Source organism: Xiphophorus hellerii, chromosome 9, assembly GCF_003331165.1.
Source record: "Xiphophorus hellerii strain 12219 chromosome 9, Xiphophorus_hellerii-4.1, whole genome shotgun sequence".
Taxonomy (NCBI): Eukaryota; Metazoa; Chordata; class Actinopteri; order Cyprinodontiformes; family Poeciliidae; genus Xiphophorus; species Xiphophorus hellerii.
In genome coordinates, this window is record NC_045680.1 from 18007855 (window position 1) to 18034739 (window position 26885).

A 26885-nucleotide genomic window follows, 5' to 3' on the forward strand; every position below is an offset into this window, starting at 1 on the left:
TGTTGTTAGACTTTGTATAAAAAATCCAGTCAGTCTACAATGTGGGAGCTGTTTTTTACAGTATTGAGTCTTCAGTGCAGTGTTGCAGAATGATATGACCCATTTTCCTTTATTTATTTCCTCTATGAAATAAATAGAGGAAATAGAGGTTTGATTTGGATTGAAATGTGTTTCTTTATCAAGCGAAGTTGACTCACCAAAATAGTCTTAGTTTGGCACCTGATTCTGTATTTGGACAAATATTAAACCTGCCTGGATCAAATGTACCTTAACCCTTTCATGCATAGTGGTCACTACAGTGGACAGCTATCTAAAAGCCATTTTCTTGTGCTTCCTGTGGATTTTTATGTTATAAATGCACACAGACCATTGAAGTGGACACCAATGCATCATAAAATATACCATCAACTACTGGCCATCAGCTGCAAATGCAAGAAATTATTTTTGTTAAATACAATATGGCCGACAGACAAAAAAGCATGAGAACAGACCTGGTCCCTCCTTCTACTGTAGACGACTCTTGCAAGTAAAAAAAATATTGTGACATCAGATAACCCCTAAGGAACAATACTACTGATGTATTTTTCAAATAACAACTTTGTATTTGGACAAAATTACAATTGATCACATAAAAATAAAAAATATAATAATAAATATACAAAAATTTAAAAATGGAAAAAAATTCTGACACAAAGGATCATAATTCATGCATGAAAGGGTTAAGGTGAAATTGGAAGATTAACTCTGTGTTAGAAAAGGCATTGAATTATCCTTTAGCCACATTAATGCAACTGAACACTGATTACAGCATTCCCCATGAATTGATCTGACCTCATACTGGCTATTAATAATTCCTGTACATCAGAATTACTGTGGTCCTTTGTAAATGTCAGTGACAAATCTTATTATGCACACTCCCTGTTGGGCTAATAGGTTAGATATGATAGTTGTCTGGTAATTATAGGCTACATATGTAAATTGGACATGCAGTGACTGTGGGGCAGAAACAAAATCACAGCTATTGAGCTAATTTTACTGGACGAATCATTCACAAAATCACTGAATTAATATTTCTGTTAACGTATGCCATCTTAAAATGGGCTAAAACTTGGGATTATAAATGTTTAAATAATAAAATTAAGTAGAAGGAGAAATTATTCCTACATCTTATTAGCATAGCTGACTGATAATAAGTTCCAGGACACTGTTTATGTGTTTAACTTTTCGAGTGTGCTTTCTTAGTTTCTTATGTTATATTCTGTTAATACATTTTATTTAGCTTCCTTGTTTTCTTTTCAGTCAATCTTATATCTACTTCCAAACCTGTGTTTAGTTTCTGATTGTCACACATGTTCTGCCTCCAGTTGCATTTCATTTACCTTGTTGGATCTGGGAATGATGTCACCTCAGTCTAAATTATTTCCCAGCTGCACGTCTGAAAAGCTGTGGGAGCCATTCTGAGGCTTTTATGTATTTATACACTGGAGCAACATGTTCCCTAACAAAGGTTACACAGTATTATTATGCATGCAATTGATATAATGAGATACAGATTGTTAAAAGTTGAAAATGTGCTGTATTTTATTTCTACAGCTACCTTCACTTTGATTTGTTTGGCAGCCATATTGGCTATTAAAGTTGTAGTTTTTTTTTTTAATTCTTTGTTTCTGAGTTCTTCTGAGCATTTTTTAGTTGATTATTTTTTCTTGGAGCTTTATTCAAACATCCTGTTACTACTTTCCATAGACTCTGTTTTCTACTGTTCTTTTCTCGGATTGCTACGAGTTATGCTTTGCAACTCATGTAGGAAACACTTGTGCTTTACCACATTTATTAATTATTATAAGTTTGTATGTATATCTGATCTTAACCTTTTCCTTTTATTTTTGACATGGAAAAAGCAAATATGCCTTCTGCCAATTTTAGGGTTCTGTATAAATTTCCTAGTTTTTATCAGGTTTATTTAGATTTAAATCCAATCACAGGTGTACAAAACTACACAACATACTCCACCATGATTCCAATTATTACATAAAGAGGAAGCCAAAATGAAAATGTACAAATGTGACTATTTAAATCGTTGAGATGCTTGGATCTAACCTACATCCAATGTGAGCCAAACCAATAAACTGCAGTGTCTTACGGTTGTGATAGGCAATGAAGCGCTGATTTATTAATTGGTGGAACAATTGTGACTCAATCGTCTGGTCACTGCAGTTGGCCTGTTTTGCAGCTGACATTTTGTCTTGATATAGTGGGACAAACACAGTATGAATAATGAGGGCTGCATTTGTCTCAGGGGAAATTCTGCTTCTGCACACGTCCTACTGAACAACCGAAGGTCCTAAAGCTTAATACAGCTTTTGTTGTTTTAAGATTTCTGTGGGTATCTTTGTGTAAATAATATCCCCTGTGTTGAATGTTTGTGTCCCTGCAAACATGTAGCCTTATTAAGTTTCAAAAGCCTCTAAATAGCAGTAAAAAAAAAAAAGCTGTCTCTGCTCACTTTCACTGTATTGGATTTCAGACAAATATATAACCGTGAAATGTTGTTCTATGAACTTGTTTTACACCATTCAATGTAGTTCTCACACGGTGAAAATGCAAATGTTTTTTTAACAGTAAATCATCCTGAACACACCTGAAGTCCCTTGCAAAAGTATTCAGTGCAAAGGTGATCACACCTCGTGAGCTTTTTCACATGTTGTGACTTTAAAACCAAAAACTTCAATGAATTTGTATAGATTTTAGGCGATAGACCAACCCAAATGTAAAGGATACGATATTTATATTGTCATTATTTATACAAAATTTGCCTGCATTTGCATTCACCACATTTTACTCTAATCTCCCCAAATAAAATCCTGTGCAACCACTTCTGAAGGGACCTACTTTGTGAAGAGAGTCAATTTGGGTATAATTGCAGTAGAAATCCAGCTGTTCTGTGAGGACATTTAGGATTTGATAGAGAATATTATTTATTTAACACCATAACGAAGACCAAGAAACACAGCAAAACATTTAGGGATAAATTTGTTGAGAAGTTTAAAACAGAGTTAGCATATAAAACAAAACCCTAAGCATCTCACAAAGAAATCTGTGAGAGGATGTAAACAAAGGGTTCAAAGTCAACGCATGTATTGGAATGTCCTAGTAAAATTATAAAATGAAACTCTGGGACTGAAAATGTGCTACTTGTGAATGCTCGTCATCCATTCTGATTGAGCTGCAACTATTTTGCGAAAAAGAAAAGAAAAATGTAGGTGTGTAGATGTGTAAAGCTGTTAGACACATACACCAAAAGATGTTCAAACAAAAGCTCTATAGAGGAACATGGAAAGATCCCAATCCCAATAAAATCAATTAGTTTGTGGTTATTACATGTCATAAGATGAAAAAGTCTAAGGAAAATAAAGGCTTTTCTGAGCCACAGCATTAGCAAGATTCCTCCATAAACTGAAAATTACCTACATCTCTCCTGTCACAATTTATTTACATATTTATTCATCATCTTTTCCAGGGTCCTCCAGGATCTCAGCCTTCTCCTCACACACAGCCCCCACCACACAACCCCAGCAATCCCATGATGGGACCCCATGGACAGGTAAGACGACTTCCTTCCACTTTCCTCTCTGTTATGTCTGTGTACAGTCACTCATTCACTCAGTTATGGTAACACTAAAGAAGAAACGACTCCCAGGTCCCTCGGTGTGCAGGCAGCCAGGGACAGGCAGCATCCAGGATGGCGGACTAGATGAATAATTTAGCTGTGTTGGCCTGGCTGTGAGGAGCGGAGGTGCATCTGGAGGGCCTCCTCTCTCTCTCAGCCCAGCACTCACCATCCCATAGTCCATCAATAGAGCATTAATATTGCAGCATGGCCTGACACTGTGCAGCTCTCCGTGTGCAAACCTACCACAGTGCAGGAGGAGGGGGGAAGAGGAAAAGAGGAAGTGGCAGAGTAAAGAGTAAGAAAACAGTAGTAAGTCAGTCCACCGCCTCCAGCATTGAGTGTAATTACATAAGCTGTCCTCTGCTTGCCCCAAACGCACACACTGACACAGAAAACGCAGTTCCCCCTTAAACACAAATTTTGCTTATCTGCATTTTGTGATTGTGAACACATCTGTCTTCTAGTCTGTGTTTAAATCTCCACGTTTCTCCAGGTTGGGTTTTGTTTACAACTATTTCCCCTCATTTGACAGTGAAAGATGGCCCCTCTGGATGTGGGTATTTGTAGATGCAGCAATGTACTCTCGTAGGTAATAGTGCTAACCGTCTGCCTGTAATGCTTTACATTATTCACTAGTTCAGTAGCGCTGGTTCTGTACGTGTGTCCTCACCGGACTGTTCTTGTCACCGCTCTGTTGAAATGTCCAGGTTTGTGTCTGACCACGCTCAGACTACGGTTTCAGAATCACTGTATCTCTGCTTTCTGATTTGCAGGAGATGGTAGCAAATTGTTCTGTAAAGTTTAAATTAAACTCAGTATTTTATCTGCTTGAATTTGTACAATCTCCTCTTTCCTGTGCATCTTCACTTTCTCTGCTGCACTTCCCTGCCTTCGCATCGTTCTGTTTACGCTATCTGATCCGTCCTCCTCTACCTTTATACTGATGGCTTTTACCACCTGAGGTCTTACTTTCCAAGACACGACAGGATTCTCATTTTTAAGAATTGTCGAAAAACAAAACACATCATTGTCCAGCACAATAGCTCCCCCTGCTGACCATCAGAGAAATCACCTCCAGAATGAGCAGCTTAAAACAGGCTTTCTAATTGTTTCTTCCCCCTAAACACCCCCACTTGGGCTGTAATGAGCACCAGTTTTGATCTGTTTTACATTAAATAATTGAGCAGATTTGCACAGGAAAGAGAAAGTATAGTTTAGAGGCTTATTTGAAATAATTATTCATACTATAGCGATTTTATTTCTAGAATTAATGAACTGCTGATATTTTAAAATGACTTAAAAAGCCCAAAAAAATGTTTTTAATAAAAACCAGCAAAAACATGAGTCTATCTTAATGTAGCAAGCCAAGAAGGGAGTAGTAAGTCCGTGACTGGCAGAGTCACTGGACTGTGTTGTGACATTATTATGGTAAAATCTAAGGCTGGGTTTAAGGACAAAGCTGGCAGCATGCTGTAGCACGCTGAGACATGTTATGGTTTGTGTTTGTCTTTTTAATAAATGCTGTGGTTTCTCTCATATCTCATCAGTTTTATAGTTTTATGCCATGCATCACTTCTTTCAGCAATTGTAACTCTGAGTTGCAGATTATAATATTGGTGTTTTCATTTTTATTACATTCAAATGTTTTTGACAACAAAACATTTGTTTTCCCCAGAAACCTTAACATATTTTTTTCTCCACTTAAATAAATTAAATTGCATATTTCACATTAACTGAAAGTAAAGGATATTTATTCCTTTTCCTCAAAGACTTGATCAAAGCGTATTTACCTGATTAAATACATATTTTTTAACAAGTCAAATCTTATTCATTCATTTGGTTTAATAGAACATTAATATCAAATTCAGTGTAATTCTTGTTTTATGTCTTCAGCTTCTGGGTTTAATTTTTTTTTTTATCCCAAACACAATGGTCAGGAAATCCTTCTTAGGATAACTGAAATCATTTCCGTCATGAAATATAAACATGTTTAGAGGTTGTTCTAAAATAAAAATATTAAGAGTTTTCCTGTCCATCCTGCAGCCCTTCATGTCTCCACGGTACCCAGGAGGCCCCAGACCTTCCCTCCGAATGCCAAACCAGCCTCCCGGGAGCATCCCGGGCTCTCAGCCCCTCCTTCCAAACAGTCTGGATCCCACTAGACCTCAAGGTACTGACAACATTAATGGCGTCCCAGCATGCACCGCTGTTATTGATGGTACAGATGTCCCAAAAGCTTTAAAATAAATTAATCTTACATAGGAGTAGCATAATCTGACTTTGTTGCTCCATATCTCTGGCAGTAAGCTTCAGAGATTTTTTTTACCTGCTTTACCAGCGTCTTCAGTGTGTGTGATGAGAAGAAAAATCTGGCTAATCATTCAACTTAGTTTGTGACACTTCAAAATGTGTCTAGTTTACTTGAAGGCATGTGCCTCTTGTCTTTTCTATTTTTAGGAGAAGATAGGAGAATTAAAAGTCCCTAGAAACTTTCATAAACGTATAAAATAAGGCATAAATTGCATTTTTGTATAGGATTTTTTGGGGGAAACCAATCATTCTGCCTTCAGTGAGTTTTGTGATAAAATATTTTAAAAATGCCATGTTGGCACTAATGAATGTATTCAAATTAAATATTAGATTTTATCCCAATTTTCCAGTTGAAATTATACAATTTCAAATAAAAGATCATTTTATCTTAAGGCTTTCACATATCTTTACCAGAACTGGAGATAAATGTGGCATGGATTATTTTTCTTTTACTTTGGAGTCGCGTCTTTATCGTCTGAATATGAACATTTCATGTAGTTTTTGTGCTTCTAATCTGCACTCCTGCTCCAACACCCTCTGTGTGCCACAACAGGACATCCAAACATGGGAGGTCCGATGAGAATGAACCCCCCACGAGGAATGGGAGGCATGGGCCCACAGGTAGTTTATAACACGCAGCATGAACATTATTGTTGTGAAGGACCCACATAACTGTTGCCAAAAGAAGTAACGACATGGGATAGTATGCTCCAGTAAAGCCCATTCTCCATCCAGCTGCTCTGCAGTGTCATTTTTGTGCTCGAGCTGTTGTCAGTTTACAAGCCAGGCCAACATTTGGCGGCCGTTTACTGAGTGCTTCCATAAAAGCAGTGATCATTTTAAAGCAACGACCTATAAACAATGGGTGTATTTGGCTTGACCAGCCTCATAAGTTTGCTTGTAAATATCAGAAGAGCCCTGATGATTACCTTGGCTCTGACCAGATGTCCCACCCTGCTAACACCAGTTATACGGGGTAGATGTAGCTGCTGATTTCAGATGCTTTGGTATAAGCCAAAACCGGAGCCAAGATTAATACTTGCCTTTATAACTTTGATTTCACTGAATTTGCTGTATTGTAATGCTCCAGATGCTCAGAAAATTCATCAGTAGATGAATCTACTGATGAATTTTCTTTTGAATTCTGATTAGAAGAGATGTTTTTTGCTCTGTGCCCTTCTACCTCACATTTTAAAACATTATCTCAGACAAAGACACCCACACTGTGCCCTTCAGCCCCTCTGTGTGCCACCCTGACTCTCCGACTTTGGCAGAGAGAACGGCAGCAGCTGGTGTGGCATCTGCTCGACAAGTGTAATCGTCTGCTGAACAAAACTCTTCCTTTGGTGGAGCAGATCTGTGGCCTGAACCCCTTACACGCATACACACATACACACACACATACCCGAATATAAACATGCATTGGCAGCCAAACGTCCCCACCGGGCAGCCATGATATTCACAACATACAAGCAAATATCGAGAGGGGAGTGCAGACACACCCAAACACACCCACACCCACCCCCGCACACCCACACACACACACACAGGACGTAATTAGACTCTCGTTAAGAGGAGACATGATCCTCACTGACCTTCATCAGGATTCAAAAACTTTTGACGGAGCAGGTGTGGGGCTCTGAGCTGACGGTGTGCTTGTTTCTTTGCACAGAACTACGGCGGAGGGATGAGGCCTCCTCCGAACTCCATGGGGCCAGGGATGCCAGGGATGAACATGTTAGTAGGCTGAAGGAAAAGCTTTTTGATGTTTTATTTTTCTCAAAGCAAAATGTTTCATAAAAATAAAAATCATATTTGAGTACTTTGTCAGCGTAATCAGGAATAAACATTTAAATTATTTTGATTAGTAGATTTGGTTATTTACTTACTTTTAGGCCCAACATAATTCACACTCTGGTTGATTCAGATTTAAAATTATTTTGAGTTGGCCTATAAGTTGGGTTTTGTTTACATTGTAAAAGTAGTTTTATTATTATTTGTATTTTATTTAAAATGGCATATTGAAAATTAATTAAACTCTTCTCAAATCCCAGTGGAAAAATCTTTACAGCAATTAAATCATTTTTATAAAATGCTGACCCACTTTTTTTTACATCTTTTCACCGATTTAAGTTTAATAATCACCTCTAACTCTTTGCCATCACTCTAATCTTTGGTTACTTTCATAGATTCTCAAATTGGGTAGCTCCAAAACATTAATATCATGTACCCTAAGGTGAAACATGCTAGTGGAAATAAATAATATGAACCTAAATCTACTGGTGGTATTAATAATTTTGCTGTATTTGTAATGGTTTTTTTTTTTTTTTTTAACAAGTTACATGGTGATTTAGAGAAATGTAAATCCAACAAACCCCCACTGAGTTCGAACTTGGTAGGGGACAGGATAAAAATTTCCCAACAGCAAAGTGATCCATCCCAACTCACTCTGATTCAGGGTTATTCAGAGGTTTTGCTGAAATATTCAGGTGATAAAAACAAGACTGAACCTGTTACGCTTGGTACCTACATTACTCCTAAACAAAACAGCAACAAACACCCTGCTAGATGAATTTGGTTTATTTGCTGCCACCCTTTAAATGTCCTCTCTCATCTATGAAATGCTTGATTTGATGACTGGAAAGCGGCTAATGTTTTTGAGGGTGTTTTTTGCAAACCAATTCGAGATCAAAACACAAGAAGTGCGCAAAATATTTTCTTGGAGGAAAAAAGAAGACTAGCTTCTGAAGAGGGAGACTTTTGTCCATGTATGTCCACAAAGATGACCCGAAAGGCTAATTAACATTTAAACATTTTAAATTATGTGAAAGTATAGTGTAATTATAAAGTGATGCCAGTACAAATGTTAATAGCAACTAAGGATTGTTTATAGATTGTATGAACAGGAGAAAAAAACTTTGGATCTAGAATTGAGCCTGGAGGCATAACATACTTAATATAAAAATGAAGAAACATTTTTTTATTGATGTTGTTGAAAAGATTGCTAAAGCTTAGTCAAAGTTGCCCATCGACGTGTCAATCAGTTGTTGGAGGCTGTTTTGGGGTCTAAACAGCTTTAAATAAAAGAAAGAGAGTAGAAGGAAAAATTTATCGCATTTTTCTTTAAAGTTTCTTCAAAAATAAAAAACAGGATTGCTGTAAGAATGTGTGTTTTTGAAACCAAGTTGTCCCAAGTGGTTCCATAACAACTAAATAAACATTTTATAACTAGTCTAATTGACAAAACTCTAAATCCATTTATGTTCAGGGCAAAGGAGACCTCCGCTCTTTTGGGATCAAATCTTAGCAGACATTTTTTTTAGCCTCTTAAAGTTGGGGTTTGTAATACTCACATGTACGCCTTTTATATTCTGCTACTGATTATCAGAAATTATTGTGATTGTTGTTACTTGTTTGTTTCCTATTGTTAAGTATCATGCCATGAAGCAATTTAAAAGCATCTCCTGTGAATCACAACATTATTTCCGTTGGGTAATTTCTCCTCTCCTGCTGGTATTCTCAGGGGTCCCAGTGGAAGAGGTCCATGGCCGAATCCCAACAATAATTCGGTGAGTCACTCTCTCTCATGTCTTCTCCACCATGACTGGCTGTCTTTACAAGAACGGGCGTCATTTTTTCTCTCTCTCCTCATGTCTGTTCTCACCACAGATAGCTTATTCATCCTCATCTCCAGGAAACTATGTGGTAAGTGCCCCATCGTGGGCTCATGTGTGACAACGGGCCATAAATTACCTGTTACTCTGTGGTGACTGACTGGCAATCTGCATTCTTCCTTTCTCTCATCCCTTTTAGGGTCCCCCAGGTGGAGGTGGACCACCAGGAACTCCAATAATGCCCAGTCCTGGAGGTGAGTAGCTCATTTTTTCTTTTTTTTTCTTTTTTATCCAGACAGGATCCATCTAAACTTATTCTCAGACAGCTCCTTGTCTCTCTTTCGGAAACATTTAAGGAAAAGAAATACCTATCTACATATTATTAAAATATATATATATAAATTTTACTTATACTGCTCTCCTTTTTTTCCTCTAAAAATATAGACATTCCAGCATTGTTTACAGTGTTTTATAATGAGTGTTTTAAAGGAAGCAAAGGCATGTAGGTCTAAAATCCACTGACTGATCCGTCACAGCTTTAACCCGTCAACAAAGACTCAGTGGAGGATTGGCTGAGAAGAAAACTCTGATACCCTGTAGCTGCTCCGTTCCCGTTGGCCTGTGGAGAGCTTCTTTTAATGTCCTCCATTCATTATTTATATACATTCCTCTATTGTGATATGTTGCGGGGCAACCTTTTCACAGCAACGCTCGCACGCACACCGGGAGGGAAAACATATTTCCTCTGCAGTCGCACAAACCTCCCTCAGTGAGGCACACCTCACATGTGCTCACCCTCCTTTTCCTGCAGTCACGACAACACAAGTGGCGTTCAGAGCCAGGATTTCTCCACCACTTAATGCATCCTGGACCAGCTTGTCCTTTATTCTTTTTTGTGTCACTTTTTTTGTTGTTTGCATCTGCTATATGGTACCTGCAGTGTCACTGCAAGGTCAGCTTATCCCTTTGAATCTTTTCAGCATACACACAAAGGGGTCACACAGCAGGCATATCTAATTTCCTCATAACACGATGAAGGAACTGTGGTCCTGTTTCCCTTCTTTGTTTCCTCACAATATAGTTTGTTCACTAGTCTTCCCCAGCCTCTTGACTTCTGAAGGCATAAGTTGCACTGGGAGTAATATGTCGAGTTAACGCACAAAGATTTTGCAACTCTGCTGCTTTCATATATGCTAATATTCTGCTTCCTTTCTGCAGATTCCACAAATTCAAGCGAAAACATCTACACAATGATGAACCCCATTGGTCCAGGTGGAAACAGACCGAATGTGAGTGCTGGACATTTTTATTCATATTCAACTTCGTTTTTATACGCGTTGCTTTACCATGTAAAAGCACAAAAAAGACCAATGCTTTTCTCAACTATTATTTTAACAAAAACTGTTTTTCCTCAGTTCCCAATGGGACCAGGTCCGGATGGACCAATGGGAGGAATGGGAGCAATGGAGCAGCATCATATGAACGGATCACTAGGTGAGACAGCTGTGTGCAGCAGATTCCTCTCCTGAGGACATTCGGGATGAAACATGGCTTTTTCTTCTTGCTCAGTCTTTCAGCGGTAGCACAACGCCCTCTCATGGCAGATTCAGGAAGTGCGTTTTTAACAGTGTTTATTTGTTATTGATCAAAGTTTAAACAGATTAGACCGGGATGAGCAGGCCTATTGATTTTGTGGATGTGACGTGATCAGTGAAGCCAGTAAAGTTTATCTGTATCAGCAACAAACAGCTTCATTTAAGTTGTGGATATTCTGTTAATGTTTTTGTTTCCTCTTCCTCTGATCACAGGCTCTGGGGACATGGATGGGTTGCCAAAGGTCAGCCTATTTGACTTATTGCGTAGCTGCTGATTTCTCTTTTTCCACATGTATTTTTTTATTTATTGGCTCTTGTTGGTTTCTTCTGTTCGGGTTGTAGAATTCGCCTAACAATATGGCAGGCATGAACAATCCTCCCGGCACTCCACGGGATGATGGCGAGATGGCAGGCAACTTTTTAAACCCATTCCAAAGTGAAAGTGTGAGTAGCATGTAGCATATCAGACATCAACTCTGAACTAAAAATCTTATTTCTGCTGCATCCTATTTCCATGTTGTTGTTTTTTTAAAGCTAAATCTACACTACTGCTCTGCATGTCAACTCTTCATTATGGCCTGGAAAATGCTTCTTCTGCTCCTTCTAACCCGGCTTTAAACTTCTTTTAGCTTTTCCATTAATCTATCCGGTGTGTTGCTTGGTCTTCATGATGCTGTTTGTTCACTAATGATAGGTTCACAGAACAGCAGGGTTTAAGCTAAGGTTGCATTGCACTTAGGTGTTCTTATTTACAGATTAAGCAGTTGGACAGAATTGAATTTTATTTATTAGCATCAGAGTGAAAGGGGCTGATGAATGCCACACTATTGAGATTTTTAATTATAGGACTGTTTATTGTCCCTTAAACAAAATCTCAATAAAAGTTTGGGTACCATGAAAAATATGAAGACATTTAAGGAGGTGAATGTTTATTGAAAAGCTAATGTAAGCACAAACAGGCCTTGATTTCCTTACGTTACATCTTTTGAAATGGACTAAATTGGCAGGTGACTGCATTTCCATTAGTTGGGGGCGAGGCGAAAGAAGGGGGTTCCCCAGGGCAATATTCATGCAAAAAATGCCACTGCCTGTTGTAGTCTGTCCTAACTCAAGATATACAGCCAGCTAACAGATATTGACTTATGTTGTAGTTGTGTGAGGCTGGTCCATCAGTAAAAAACTAAAATTCTGCATTCTACATTTTCTCTTTGGGCTCATATCTTGCCTGCTTTCTACCACCTAAAATAAATAACAGATATTTATCTGCTGTGTACTGAGTTTGCTGCAAGCTGCTACTGAACATGGCATTTACCCTGTAGCGGTACTGCTTTCGTCTCAAACTGGGTGACATAACAATATTAATCCAGCATTGGCTTATCTTGTCTCTCCCTTCTCTTTTCTCTCTCTGCAGTATTCACCCAACATGACGATGAGTGTGTGATTTTTTTTTTTTAATCTTTCATTTTACCTCTTCATCTCCCTTTATCTGAATCCCTTCCTCCCCGACCACCATGGTGTGTCTTGCGTTGCCCTCTTCCTCCTCCTCTTCCTTCCTTCCCTTCCTCCTCATCCTCCTCTTCGTGGATGGCTTGTGGTGCCACACAGCCCCTGGGGATTCCCCTGGAAAGCAGGACTTCCCTTCGAGCCCCACATCCCACTGCCTGTAAAATGGGTGTGAGAGCGTGAAAGGGTCTCCAAACAGCAGGAAGGACCTTCTGCTCCATCAAGAGCCTGGCTCTCCTTCAGCAAGAACCTTCTCATGTAGGCCCCCCCAGGATTGCGCTCTTCATTTAGCTCTTTCCCACCCGGACGCCGCCATCAGATCATGAACACGGAGGACTTTGCAGCTGTTGACTCACGTGGGACTTTTCAAAAACTCTCCTCTTGTGGCAGGCGTTTCAAAAGAATGAACTGATAATACTATTTTAGGACAACTTTCATTTAATATTTGTTTTGTTTTTGTGGGTGATAATAATCTTATTTTAATAATTGCGATTATCCAGCTAATGTAGGTATGAATTTTCCTGTCAAAGGGCACATTGTATCTCTGCAGCAGCATCAATGACGACAGAAGAAGCACACACCTGAGAAATGCACAATGACTTTCTGTTTACATGATTTGAGGCCGTTTGTTGTTTGTGTTTTTGTCTCATTGCGTGGATTTCCATCAAACTGCGTTTCAAGGTGCAACTGACCTCCCAGCTATTCTTCATTGACAGAGAAACAGCTACTTAACCACATCAGCATCATGTAATGGTGATGTTGTTAAAAGAAAATGTCTATTTGTTCTGCTATAGGTTGTCTGCAGATGCACATTGGATGATCAGCTGTTTATCTGTCTTGTCTTAGAAAAAAAATCCCCTCATTTATCTGTTTCACTTGTACACAGTAGCTCAGTCGGGATACTCTGACGGTCCTCACAGGAACTGCTCTCGGTAACTCAGTTTGTGAATCTTAGATTTCCCCTCATCTGTAAATAATAGGTTTGGCTTGTGTTGTTCTTGTGTTCTTGTTATTTACGAGTTGTCAGTGAATCGTCCAACTTGGTTACATTTTCTTTTTCTCTCTTCTGGACTTCCTGTGTGGTAAAGTTTCCATCTGGGATTCACTCAAAGCTCTGGACAGTGTCACATTTTTGGTCCGGTGAATCATTTTAAACCTTGTGATACTCTCACAAAACCTAACTTGCTTTCAATTGTCAGGTGTAAGATTCTCAGGGTGTGATGAAATCCTATGGTATCAAGATGTTAACACCTAAAAAAAATCTAAGCAAAACTGTTTAAAATAAAGAAAAACAAAACAGTTACTACCCCGCCTCTCGCCCGGAACGTTAGCTGGAGATAGGCACCAGCACCTCCTGACCCCGCTAGGGACAAGGGTGTAAGAAAATGGCTGGATGGATGGACAACAGTTACTCCCATTTAAGCTAAAATGCTACAGCATTTAAATATTGTTACTTTGATTTGTTTTAGGCAAAAATATGGAATAAACTGGGTTTAATTCACAAAATATTATAGCTTTTACTTCTTTTTGCTCTTTATGTAGGTGCTGTAACCAACAATTTCATAACAGCTAATAATAGAATAGATTTGATCATTTTAAATGCAGTAAAGCTAATAATGAAATAACCTCGAATCTTGTTAAAAAAAGACCAATAGGAGCACCAAAAGTGTTGTTGTGTTTTTTTTATTTAAAGTTTTAAAACCTTGGTATACCTTCATTCTGATAATCTGCCCATGCCAATCACAGAGTTGGATGATCCCTTTCAGACAACACAGTGAACCGGCTGCTTAGGCAAGTTTCTTAACTTTGTTGTGATGGACTTGTCTAGATAAGACGACGCACCTTGAATTTTCCACAACGTGCAGCCACAGTGGTCTAAAGAAGAGAGCAATCATAGAAGACTGTAAAGAAGATAGGTCTTTTCAGTGAACTACTTTCATTTTTTATGCATTTAGCTGAAATCTAATCGTCACACTAAGCAAAACATGGCTACATATCAAACGATTTGAGTGTTTTCCTGTATGTTCTGTTCTCTGCCTTGTCACTGCTGCTAAAATCAAATTTGCTTTGCATCACTCACATCAACAAACAATAAGCAATCAACATTTGAAGCCTCTGTGGGTGATGGTGACACAGCTATCTGTTTCCTGATATCAGCGGAAACAGGGATATCTCCAGGATTTGGCAGTCCCTGACCTGGGAATCAGTCTCTCCTTCCTTGAATTTAGTGAAACGCTTCCCCTCTTTCCTCTCCCTCCCACCCCAACCACCCTTTCTTTTTCGTTATTGTTTTTTTTTCTTTTTGTAAATACTGTAAAATGCATTTTGATATCATTGACATGTTTTTGATATGTCAGTCACTACCAATGAATACAGCTGAAAGTAAATTATAAATAAAACTGTTCATGTTTTTTTCATAGAGAAAAAGATGCGTTAACCTAACCATTTGGCTCATGTGGCTAAATTTATAAGATACTGTAAAGTGGCCGAATGTGTAAATGACGGCAACGTGGTGAAGGCATTGAAAGAAAGGATAGGACAGAAAGAGGACAGGACAGAGAGACGCAAAACGGGCCGAGGCATCCCCGCTCCGGCTCTCCACTCCTTTTTTCTCTGTATAATGTTACTGTTAGCTATGAAATAGAAAAAAAAACCTGTGACCAGATTTTCCACAGGGCATTTTTTTTCCTATAGAAATGTGACCTTGTGTTGCAGTTTTTGATATGAAGGATTTTATCAATACCAGAAAACTTTTAAACTAGGAAAAAAAAAGGAATCATGATTATACAGTAAGAGTACGTCAAAATCAGAAACATGGGGGGGGAAACTGTGTTGTTATCCACTCCTGTGATAGCATTGTATAGTGAAAAACTCTCTCACTGATCCTCTCTCGGTCCTCTGTGTATATTGATCGCTGGCCATCTCTGTACTTCTATTGTGATGTATAATACTGTACCATTAGGAAGATTTGCTGGTCGGATGGGCTGGTTGTTTTACTCTGGGAGGGTTTGGCTTGAACCATTCACGGTCCTCTCAGATGACTCGGCAGTATTCAATATGAAGCAGTCTGTCTCTTGGGTTTGCTTTGTATTTCATGGTAGGATAGTTGAGAATCTTGTCTTAGGGACTTAGGTGTCTTGTGTAGGTAATAAAGATGTTCTTTGTATGTTTCTTTATATTGTAAAGTTTCTTTAGACTGAAAGAAAAACAGATAATTTGCTTATAAAAAAGAAACAATGCATCAATAATAAATGTCATTTGATTTTTTTCCCGTTTGTATTTTTTCTGTTACGTCTTCAACTTGAATTACTTTTGGAAGGATCAGAAAGTACATAAACTGTGTCTGAACTGAAGGGTTTAATTGACATAAAGTTTAAAAAAAGGTTATAATTTAATCGTTTTAAAGCTGCGGACTAGTCATAGCTAAAATGTTTAGACTGGAAATATTGTTTCCAGAAAATATTGCTACTTTTATGGCTTGAATTTTTATTAAGCAATTAACATTAAGGGGAGTTTGCTATAAAGCGTGATCAGATGATATACAGTGCCAGAAAAGGGGCTACCAGAAGAGGAGGATTAATAAGAACAGGAAGTGTTTTACCAGTTCACCCTTCACAAGAACTAGTTCTAAATTTAGCACACCCATGTTAAAATTAATTAATTCATGTTCACAGTTCACCGATTAAGTTATGAACAAAGTTTATGTCTACGGTAAGATCTAGTTCTCATTCCTTCATCATATTACTTGAAAAAAGTTTTAAGTTGTGTCACAATATCTTTATCATGGCTGTTTGGTCCCTCTTGTTTTTAAAACTGCCTTTGCAAATTCAAAAATGTGGCTGAGCCATTCATCAGAGATTTTGGTCCATTTCTACTGGACAGCATCAAGGAGTTGCCACACATCCATGATGTGAGTCTCCTCCTCTACCACATGCTAAAGATGCTCTGAACGATTGAGATCTGTTAATTGTGGAAACACTGAATTTGTCATGTTCAAGAAATCAGCTAGAGATGATTTGAACTTAATTATGTGCTATCCATTCAGAAACCGCCATGAAAAGATGGGTACACTGTGGTCATAAAGGGTAAACAACATCATTGTTCACAAATTCTCCCTCTGTTTACTAATTGGTCCAGTCAAAATTTAACCAGAGACAATGCAAGTCAGGGGGAGAAAGCCCAGACTGAGATTTTTTTTTTAGACCAATAAAACCCCCAAACCAAATCCAACTTCTGCATTTTTATGTAGTAACACAATCAATGGGCCAACTTAATCAAAAAAAAAAATAATTGTATTTGACAAAGTGTAGGAGGGACTCAGAGTAGAGCCGCTGCTCCTTCACATCGAGAGGAGCCAGTTGAGGTGGCTCGGGCATCTGGTCAGGATGCCTCCTAGACGCCTCCCTGGTGAGGTGTTCCGGGCACGTCCCACCGGGAGGAGGCCCCGGGGAAGACCCAGGACACGCTGGAGGGACTATGTCTCTCGGCTGGCCTGGGAACGCCTCGGGATTCCCCCGGAGGAGCTAGAAGAAGTGGCTGGGGAGAGGGAAGTCTGGGCCTCCCTTCTGAAGCTGCTACCCCCGCGACCCGACCTCGGATAAGCGGAAGAAGATGGATGGATGGATGGATGGACAAAGTGTACAAAAAACATCATGTTTAAATATCACTGGTCTGCAAAGCAGTGAGTGGTCTGAATAATGTAGTGCAGCATTTCCCAAACCTGGTCCTCAAGACATACATCCTTGCATGTTTTAGATGTTTCCCTGCTTTTATACACCTGATTCAGCTGATTGCAGTTCAGCAAACCTTGTTAATCAGCCATCAATTGAAATCAGCAAAAGCAAGAAAACACCTAAAACATGCAAGGCAGTTTGCCTTGAGGACCAGGGTTGGGAAACACTGGTCTAAGACTTAATTGTTAACTATATTACTTACTGGTCAGGTATTAACCATGACCATTAGGTCATCAGAGACATTTTCTTTAAGGACAAGCATTATTTTATCAGTTAATTTTTACCAGGTGTTACCTATTTGTTTTTAAGTTTATTATTTTCATCTTATGTGATGACTAAATACTTCCAGTCCCTAAATGCATATTTTGGCTAAATGTCCTTTTATTTACAGTGTACCTTTATTTTTCTGTATCATTTTCACTTTTTCTTAGAACTATAATGTATGAATGGTACTATAGAAATAAACATCTTGTCTACTATTCTGGAGATGGTATTTACAAAATTTTCAAGATATGGTCTTTATTACTGCTTTCTTACATGCTTTAAAATAGACATCTTCTTTTCGACAGTCTTTAATTATTCAGCATTCTGCACTTGATTGCTTTTAAATCAGCAAAAATAATAAAACATTTAAACCACTGTCCTAAGTGTGTGTGCGTGTGTGTGCAGTCAACTTTAACACTCACGAAGGAGGAGTTTCGGGTCAACCGGAAGAAGGTTGCTGCTTGGTTGAAGTCAGTATGATGTTGAGCACAGACCAACACCAACCCATCTAATGGTTGTCCTGTTGACAAAGCGCAAGCTAACTTCTCTGCCTTGAACTGAAGTAAGGGGGACACGACTCGGGACCAAAACAAGGTTATTTGGAGGTAAATGGTGGATTTTTTTATGTAATTAATGACGCTTATACGAGTCCTTACTTTCTGAAATTATTAAAACAGCAGTAGGTCGCTAAATAGGGTGAAAAAGGTCTTCTGATGTTCACTGACAGTTTGCTAGCATATATCGAGACTAACAGCTAACGCTACTGTATTTTGCTAATCTGTTAGCCTGCTAGCTGCTTGAGGGTTTGGCTGCAAGGTAACTTGTTAGAAACTTCTAGAAAGCTTGTTTATGTTTGTCAGCTAACCGGATATGTGTGGTATGTTCTTCTGAGCCTTTTCGTGCTTATTTGTTTACAATTTACAATGACTGTAGAATGTTTTATAAAATAGTTATGTAGCTATTTAGGTAAACAACTTATGGTTGATTGTATCAAGCAGTGATTTGAAATTTCATCTCTTAAGATCGCAACCCAAAGCTAAATATGTACCTCAAATGCACATAATTGCATTGTTTTTTGTTCTGCCTGACAGAGTGATGCACTGTTGATTGGAAAAGTGGAGACTATGGACGCATCAGATGGCCATGAAAATGCTCTATCTGCCAAGAAGAGTGGAAAAACCTCATTGCTGGACAGCGGGGAGGACTTTGAGGTTTTAGATGAAGAAGACATCGATGATGACCCTCCTCCTTTGGAAGATGCAGGGGGAGGGGATGAGAATGTAGCAGATAATACAGGAAAGAAAAATGCAGAGGAAGAATCTGAGGCTTCAGCACAAATGGATGAATGGCTGGATGTGTTGGGTATGTGAGAACTGTAGGATGACAGGACTCATAAGTTACATTCCTGTGGAAAGTTTTACTAAGTCTTTAAAGCTAGTGGCACCATCAGCATGTGGATATGCTTTATAGCCCACATAATAATGAAATATAATTTGGTTAAAGCTAATTGGAGATTTCACAGCTACTTGTACTGAAACTTCAAAGATAAACTCAAATGTTTGGCTTTTTTGTGGTGTTTTTTATTTTTTATGAATGAGTTCTAATCTGCACAGTGTTAAACAAAACCATTTTTTAGCCTTTTGTTGCTCCATAATCACCAGAAAGCAACCCATTTTGTTCTGACACAATGTCACTTACGTTGTTTGCAGGAAATGACCAGCTTAAGAAGAAAGTCTTGGAGCCAGGGAAGGGGCGAGCTAGCCGACCTCAAAAAGGACAAGATGTGGAAATTAATCTGAAAACACTTTTGATGGATGGAACCCTTGTTGAGGAGCAAAATAATCTGTCGTTTACTCTGGGGGACGGCGATGTCATTCAAGTACAAAACATTTTTTGGTTCTGTTAATTATTTTTTTAATAAGGCCTGCATCATGCCAGAGTCGGTAGCACTGTTGCTTTGCAACAAGAAGGTCCTGGGTTTCAACCCTGGCCTGAGATCTTTCTACATTGAGTTTGCATGTTCTTCCTGTAATTGCCTGAGTTCTCTCTGACTGGCTTTCTCTAACCGCCCAAAAACATGACTGTTAAGTTAGGTTAATTGATATCTCTAAATTGTCTTTGGGTATGAGTGAGTCTGTTTTATGGCTTGCCTTACTAGCCGCTTGTACTACACTTTGCTTCGTACTGAGGGTCTGGGCCCTCAGCTATTGAGTAACAATGGCTTCCTGGAGGCTTGGACTGTGTTGAAGTTTTAAATTTTACCCAGTCGCCAATGTTTGCCTGTGAGGCAGCTGTTAATGTTAATTCAATATTTGGAAACGTGACCAACACGGACTGAACTGCTTGTTCACTTCCACCTCTGCCATTAATGAAACTACAAGCAGACTACAATTCTAAAACAGTGCAGAAAATTGACGTCATCGTTTGCAACTTCTCCTTCTGTTCGCTGATTGGTCTGAACAAATATTGACCGGAGACAGCCGAGTCAAGGGGAGAAAGCCCAGACTTTGCTGGAAGCGAGAACTTTCTGCGAGCTGATTGCACAGGACGGCAATGGCCAGGCTATTGCATGTCTGACATTTATCAAAGTAGTTGTGATAAAAGTTTATTTCATGGTAATTTCTCCTTACATTTAGGCACTGGATCTGACTGTGCAGCTCATGGAAATGGGAGAGAAGGCGCTCATTCACACTGATGCAAAATATGCATATGGTGCCAGGGGAAGGTAGGAAAATATAGCTGTGAACCTGTGTTAAATCTTGAGCAAGTCCTGTGTATTTCAACAGCTCTGAAAACAATTCACAGACAGAAAAGCTGACTCCAGAGCAGGAAAATTTGTTGTTGATCCAAATGTATCAGCATATCTGTCTACTGACTGAAAGCTTTTAACCGGAATATTTAGTATCCACTCTGCCTTGCTGTAAATGACATTACTTTGCTGCAAACAACTAATGCTTGTCATTTAGCTTCGTTGCTCTGGTATCTTAAAAGAGGAATCTGCTAATATTTACAAATAGAGTTGCAGTTTCAGGCCAGTTGAACAAAAAGAAGACAAAGCCAAAATGAGATGCACTTTTCTATTTTCGAAAATGGTAAATTACTTTCTGTAAATGTGGTGTGTTGCAAAAGAAATGTAGAGCACGCTTGAGGAATGCATAAGTGCCTGTTGACCAGTCTTATTACATGATGTCAGCCAGTCCATTTCACTGATTAAATCACTCTGTTAAAGTTGTTGTTTGACAGTTGATTTGGGTCTGTAATTTTATTTTTTATTTTGCTTGCATGAGTTCAGTTTTTTTTTCAAATGTTTTAGTCCCAGAAAAAGCTCTGTTGTTTCTGAAAATGTCCTTTTTAGTTTATTTATTTAAGCAGGTGAGTTACTACACTAAGAATAAATTTACAAATAGTGATGTGGCAGGGAGGAAAGGAGACCCAGGAATATTGAGCAGCACACTTTACTGTAACCCACCAACATTAACAACACTGTTGAGGTCATAAAACAATTAAAACAATAGTAAGACAAAGGCACACAATGAAATTGGCATTAAAGTTTTACCTGAAATGGGCAGCTTAAAGACAGCATCTACTTGAAGCTGTAATGTGACAAGAATACTACACATTTGCTAATTTAACACTGTGTAACTTAGAATATGATAGAAATTTATAGTGAGCCTTTACACATACATTTAAATCAAGCTAATAGTGGACTTTTACAATAATATTTAGCTTGAAGTTAATCATCCTGCCAGAAATTCCAACTTTTTGACATGAACACAAGCCACTGAGAATATTTCCTCTTATTTGATGAAATTGTCCAAGTTATCCAGGTATTTTTATTTGCTTCCCTTCACTGGACCGGCGTCTCATTTTCTTGCCAGCCTTGAACCTGAGGTACCCCCTAACGCACAGCTATCCTTAGAAGTGGAACTTGTGAAAGCTACTGACGCGCCAGACGTGGAGCTGATGCCGCCGTCAGACAGAATTGCACTGGCCATCCGCAAGAGAGAGAGGGGCAATGTTCACTATCAGCGCACAGACTATGCTTTTGCTGTCAACTCATACAGCATTGCCCTGCAGATTACAGAGTCAAACTCCAAAGGTGAGTTAAACAGCGAGGAGTCAAGGGTCAGAGAAACATTCTCTATTTTTTTATGTTATGTAAAATATGTTACAAATATGCTGCTTGGTAATACAAAGAAAATCATAGTTGTAATTATTTAGTTTAATGTTGAAATTACATTGTTTAGCCACCTTTGTCCTGAGGACATGTTTTTGTCTGTGTGGGTTATTTCACACACAAAAGCCACCTGAAAAAATTTTTGGCCATGTTATATGTTTTGAATTCAGCTTGAAATTCTTTACATTTGTTTTTATTACATTTGATCTTTAAAATTTGATATTGTTCAATCAAATGCAACAATCTGAATCCTGTCCGCATATTTTATGCCTTTGACTTCTTTGAAGTTGAAAATGCATTTTGAAATTGATTGATAGAACAGCAAATTTTGTTTATTTCGTCTTGTTTAGTGTCCGGATTAATTTATGTACATGTTAGGTTTAGGCATGAAAGAGTAACAAATTTAGACCTTTTTTTATCAGAATGGAGGTTAAAAAATTTAAAACCTTGTCATGTTTTTGAGTTCGATAGGGATTTATTTTTGTCTACATATGTTAGGTTTTAGTAATTCTTTTGTTGTTCTGCTCCAGTTGACATTAGTCCTGAGGAGGAGGAGGAATTGCTGGATGTCAAAGTCAAGTGTCTGAACAACATGGCTGCCTCTCAGTTGAAGTTGGACCACTATGATGCGGCCCTTAAATCTTGCGTTTCCGCTCTTGCGCACCAGCCAGACAACATAAAAGCCCTTTTCCGCATGGGCAAGGTATCGCTCTTCTTCTTTTACCTTCCAAGCTCTGCTGAACTCTGCCGCAGTCATGCATTATTTGGTGTGTGTTTTCGATTAAGGTTCTGGCTTTGCAAGGGGAATACACTGAGGCCATTCAAACCTTACGGAAAGCACTGAAGCTGGAACCAAGCAACAAGGTAAAGAAATAAAAGTCCTCCCTTTTGACCACTAGATGGTGCCATTGGGTAAGACATGAATCAATTTGCTGTGCAAGGTGAGGTGAACCGCTGATTCATCATTTCAAAGGATCTGTTTTCATTTTGCTGCTGTAAATAGGTTCACCCTGCACCCTGGCCGTATCTAAAGCCTATCCATGGGTTCTCTTCTGCTCATACAGCCGACTATATAAGGTTCTTTGGCTATATAAGGCCACTTAACGGAGTATTTTCAAGTGTGTGGGCTTCTTGGATCAGATGCAGCACCATAGTAGCTGATGCCCAGAACTCCCCACGTTAGTCCTACACCAATCTGTTGTACAGCACATGGTCTGTGCACCAGTTTCCTGCTTGCACATGCTGTGTAATGAAAGGTACCATTTCATTTTGGACAGATGCATGTTGGCTAAATTCCCTTGTTTACAGGCGAGTGCACATTTTGGAAGTTGAATCATGTAATTTGGGGAAATTCAATCTGAAGATGTTGAGAAAGTTTACACTAAAAAGCCTTAGCTTTGCAGAGTTTCAATGATGAAAAATTGGGAACTGAAAGGAGGTCTAGTCTTGTTTTAACAAGGCTGTCAAAATATTTGGGTCTACACAACTGGTTAAGGGTGGCACCCCATAAATCTAAGCTGATAGGACTTTATGTCTTTGTGTCATCAAAGAAAGTCTCTGACCGCAAGAGAATCCTTAATAAATATCTTTGTGTACGCACGCTTTGTAATAGTAAGATTTAACACATTAGTCAGATGCTGGTCTGATTCATTTGTAATACCACAAAGCAAACATCTCTACTCTTTTCCCTTTTAATGACAGTCGTTCAAATCAATAAGGTGCTTTTCAACTGGTGGACGAAGTGAAAGACATTGCTAATGCTCCTCATACATCACTGTTTACATTTGTCGCTCTGTCAGCTTGCCACACCCCTCGTCTTCAAGTTTGACTAGAGAAGATTTATTTGTCTGGTTTGTTTAATGTCCTAAAATGACACGCAGACTTGACATTTCCAGTTTAGACTGCCTTTGGCTGTCTCGGCACAGTGTTTGGACAAACAGGACACTGCATGTTTATTTATCCCACTTTGTCCTTTCCTTTGGGAACTGGCCATTGTTCTGTCAGTTTTGTAATCCTACAATCACATCGACAACTTTCACTAGATTTATAACTAAACACTGTCCCTTCAATGTATAACTGGGAGCAAAAATGACTAAACAGAAGCTAAGTCTGTACAGATAGAGCAATGCCTTTCTCCCACAGGTTTGTACTGGAACACTTAATTCATAATATTAATTTGGTAATGGGTAAATATTTCTGTAAACTCTGAGCAGTGTTACTTCAGTCTTTGTGATGAAGTTCAATTACTGAGCATAAACATTTTCTGTCTGATAAGACAGATTTGCTTAGTCACTCAAGAGCTTTAAGAGCAAAGAAATGACTCACACCAGAGCTTTTGCTGGAACAATAATTGAAGTCAGATCCTGGAATATTTGAGGACATGTGGGCTAAACTGCAGCCTGGTCATTGTAATGGAAGCCTGTTATTTCTTGGATCCCAGCAGAGTAGAGCTAAGTCATATTAAATTGGTGTATTTATTATTTCTTTTATCAGTAATTTCAAACATGCATGGCCAATTGATGTTGTAAATGCAACATTTTTGTATGGTCCAAACCAGTTGTCTGGTAAAGTAAGGGCTTTGTCATGACATTAACAGGTTGTTGTTTTGTTTTGATGGACTCTGTAGGGTTCCCACAGTCTTAAAATTCAGAACAGTATGGAAGTTGATTTAATAATGGAAAAAATGTTCAATGTTTTATATCTACCTGATATATATTTGCATTTATAGAGATGCTACTCGATCTGGTGTGTTTTTATTCTAGAAAATAAACTACAACACCTGCCATCCCTTTTTTTCCCTCATGATATTTTTCAGGTTTTATATTTATACAGTGGGCAGTGGATATTTCTGCCCACTGTAGAAATATCTAAAAGTTCTACTTTACATGCTAAAGTAAAGTAGAACTTTACTGACTGAGATCTTTGGGAATCTAACTGTGTAATTGTATAACATTATGACTTGTTAAATATCTAGTTATCATCTGCATAGACTGAACTGGGTCCAGTGTCATCATTTTGTTTTTTGGGGCTTTTTTCCTCTCTCTGTGTGCAGACAATTCACGCAGAGCTCTCCAAGCTGGTGAAGAAGCACTCGGAGCAGAGGGGAGCAGAACAGGCCATGTACAAGAAGATGTTAGGAAATCCTTCAAAAAGTGGCACAACAAAATCCAGAGCCAAGTCTTCATGGGTAAGAAAGTCCTTAAAATAAAGCTGCATTATAAACCAGTTTTTTGCACTAAACAATCATATACTTTTCTCTGTATAAACTCTTAAATGATCAAATATAAAAAATGTATTTGGATTTAGTTTTTTGTATTATTAATTATTATTATTATTATCATTATTATTATTATTATTATTTAATTCTAAAACATCTACTCAAGCAAATATTGGCATCTGTAAACATAGTCAATCATTAATAAAGGGATGCTAATTTATGTTGACCTTTTGGGCTAAGCTGTAGCATGTGTATGTTGGACCATTTTTGTTGCCTCGAGACTTCAACCTTCTTATGAGTCACTCCGTGCTTGTCCATCTACAGGGTCTCAGCTGGAAGTGGCTTTTTGGTGCGACTGCTGTGGCCATTGGTGGAGTAGCTCTATCTGTTGTCATAGCGGCCAGAAACTGAAGTGAACCAGAAGAGTCAGACGCAGTGGGGAGAGCCTAAACACTGAAGCACATCTGGCGACACCTTCACTCTCAGTGAAAGGAGGTGGAAATGTCAGGTGGTGAATCACCTCTTCACTGTCGCACTCTTTTCTCTACTATGTTTGAGAACTGTATGTGACAATTAATAATAATAATTACATATGGGGAAATGTGTTTCAAGCCTTGTAGATGGATAGGTTTGTGCATCTAACCTTTGTTCCAGCTGTTTCTTGTTCTTGGTAGTTGGTGTGAGGAACTGCTTGTTTGAAATAATAAAAGAAAAATGAGAACATATCAAGATGGAAGATATTTTTACCACATAGAAAATAAAATGGCAGTTATGCTGAGATATAGTTGAACAGCAGTAGATTGCTCTTGTAAAATATTTATTACCCAAGTGATGTGATTTCAGTTTATGGTACAGTGTTTCCTCTCAAACTGCTCCCTATTATCTGAGGTCCATAAGATAGCAAGATAGTTTGTTGTGTGCTGGCCTGTTTACACTTTATACAGATTCTATATATAAATACATTAGCTGACCAAAGTAATCCAGACACACTTTCAAAGCAGTCCAAAACTGACTACCTTATGCAGATCAGCTTTTATGCAGTTGATTTTTGATGAGGTAGTTTTCTGTTTCACTGTTCACTGACACTATAAAGTCAAAATAACCACCAAGCAACATGTTTCAGTTAAATAAGACATAACAATCTGCAGTCTTATTGAACACTGACAGTGGCATCAAAGTTGGAACAAAAAAAATTATTTTCATCCTAGCTAGCTTATTAAAGGCATATTTTGCTAGGATTGTAACTGAAGGAAGATTTATTTAATTTCAATTTAATATTCTACTTTTCAATTATTATGACCAAATGTTCCTGACTCTGACCATTAGTTTGCTTTTTTTTTGTTTTGTTTTTTTGTAAGTTATTTACTGATGTTGTTCATTCCAAAACGGAAACGTGACCGCTAAATGTGTGGTATCCTTAGAGTAGATGTCAGAACAACAGAGCCAAAAGCTGCACCATGCCAACAAAATAACTGTTTAGATGAGTTCCTGGCATTCTTTGCTTTTCTTAATTTTTGTATTGATTACAAATAAATATCTTATAAAAGTATTGTTTGTTTTGTTTAATTTTTGATTATTAGCTATGACTTGACTGATGGATGTTGCATTATGTCCAGCTGTGGTTAAATTGGTTAAATTTGTAATATCAGAGGAACTAAAAGTGCTACTTTTAATTACATAGACGCTTCACTGGGACTTTTCCCATTCAGATACATTTGAGTCTTGTTTTTCTCTTGCCCAGAAAAGAAGCCGAAGTCACTGGCTGAACATTTCCCTGAACTGATAAGTTTGACTTTCCA

The 26885-nt window shown here is 38.4% G+C and overlaps 2 protein-coding genes across 3 annotated transcripts in view; both read left to right on the top strand.

Moving 5' to 3' along the window:
* The window catches only part of ssbp4 (single stranded DNA binding protein 4), a 105566-nt gene extending 89603 nt beyond the window's left edge, over positions 1-15963 (top strand). The window contains exons 6-17 of one of the 2 annotated variants that reach the window (XM_032572018.1): positions 3521-3604; positions 5717-5843; positions 6537-6604; positions 7656-7720; positions 9507-9552; positions 9653-9688; positions 9797-9851; positions 10816-10886; positions 11013-11091; positions 11406-11434; positions 11535-11636; positions 12798-15963. In XM_032572018.1, coding sequence (XP_032427909.1) covers positions 3521-3604; positions 5717-5843; positions 6537-6604; positions 7656-7720; positions 9507-9552; positions 9653-9688; positions 9797-9851; positions 10816-10886; positions 11013-11091; positions 11406-11434; positions 11535-11636; positions 12798-12878 — 843 coding nt within the window. In that variant the 3' untranslated portion in view covers positions 12879-15963. Of the gene's footprint in view, positions 1-3520; positions 3605-5716; positions 5844-6536; positions 6605-7655; positions 7721-9506; positions 9553-9652; positions 9689-9796; positions 9852-10815; positions 10887-11012; positions 11092-11405; positions 11435-11534; positions 11637-12603 lie in introns of both variants that reach the window. The other variant, XM_032572019.1, reaches the window with a different exon arrangement.
* A 2200-nt stretch (positions 15964-18163) lies between these two features.
* fkbp8 (FKBP prolyl isomerase 8) lies at positions 18164-26635 on the top strand. Its single transcript, XM_032572773.1, has 9 exons — positions 18164-18297; positions 18784-19054; positions 19402-19571; positions 20329-20417; positions 21571-21791; positions 22400-22572; positions 22656-22733; positions 24922-25056; positions 25411-26635. Exons 2-9 carry the CDS (start codon positions 18817-18819, stop codon positions 25495-25497), a joined length of 1191 nt encoding a protein of 396 aa, XP_032428664.1. The 5' UTR covers positions 18164-18297; positions 18784-18816; the 3' UTR covers positions 25498-26635.
* Positions 26636-26885: the final 250 nt, after the last annotated feature.

Excerpts from the sequence above, each read along its gene's own strand:
- fkbp8 (XM_032572773.1), top strand. The coding sequence starts at position 18,817 with ATGGACGCATCAGATGGCCATGAAAATGCTCTATCTGCCAAGAAGAGT. Across the intron at positions 19,055-19,401 it reads TGAATGGCTGGATGTGTTGG|GAAATGACCAGCTTAAGAAG; the intron begins GTATGTGAGAAC and ends CGTTGTTTGCAG. Across the intron at positions 21,792-22,399 it reads TACAGAGTCAAACTCCAAAG|TTGACATTAGTCCTGAGGAG; the intron begins GTGAGTTAAACA and ends GTTCTGCTCCAG.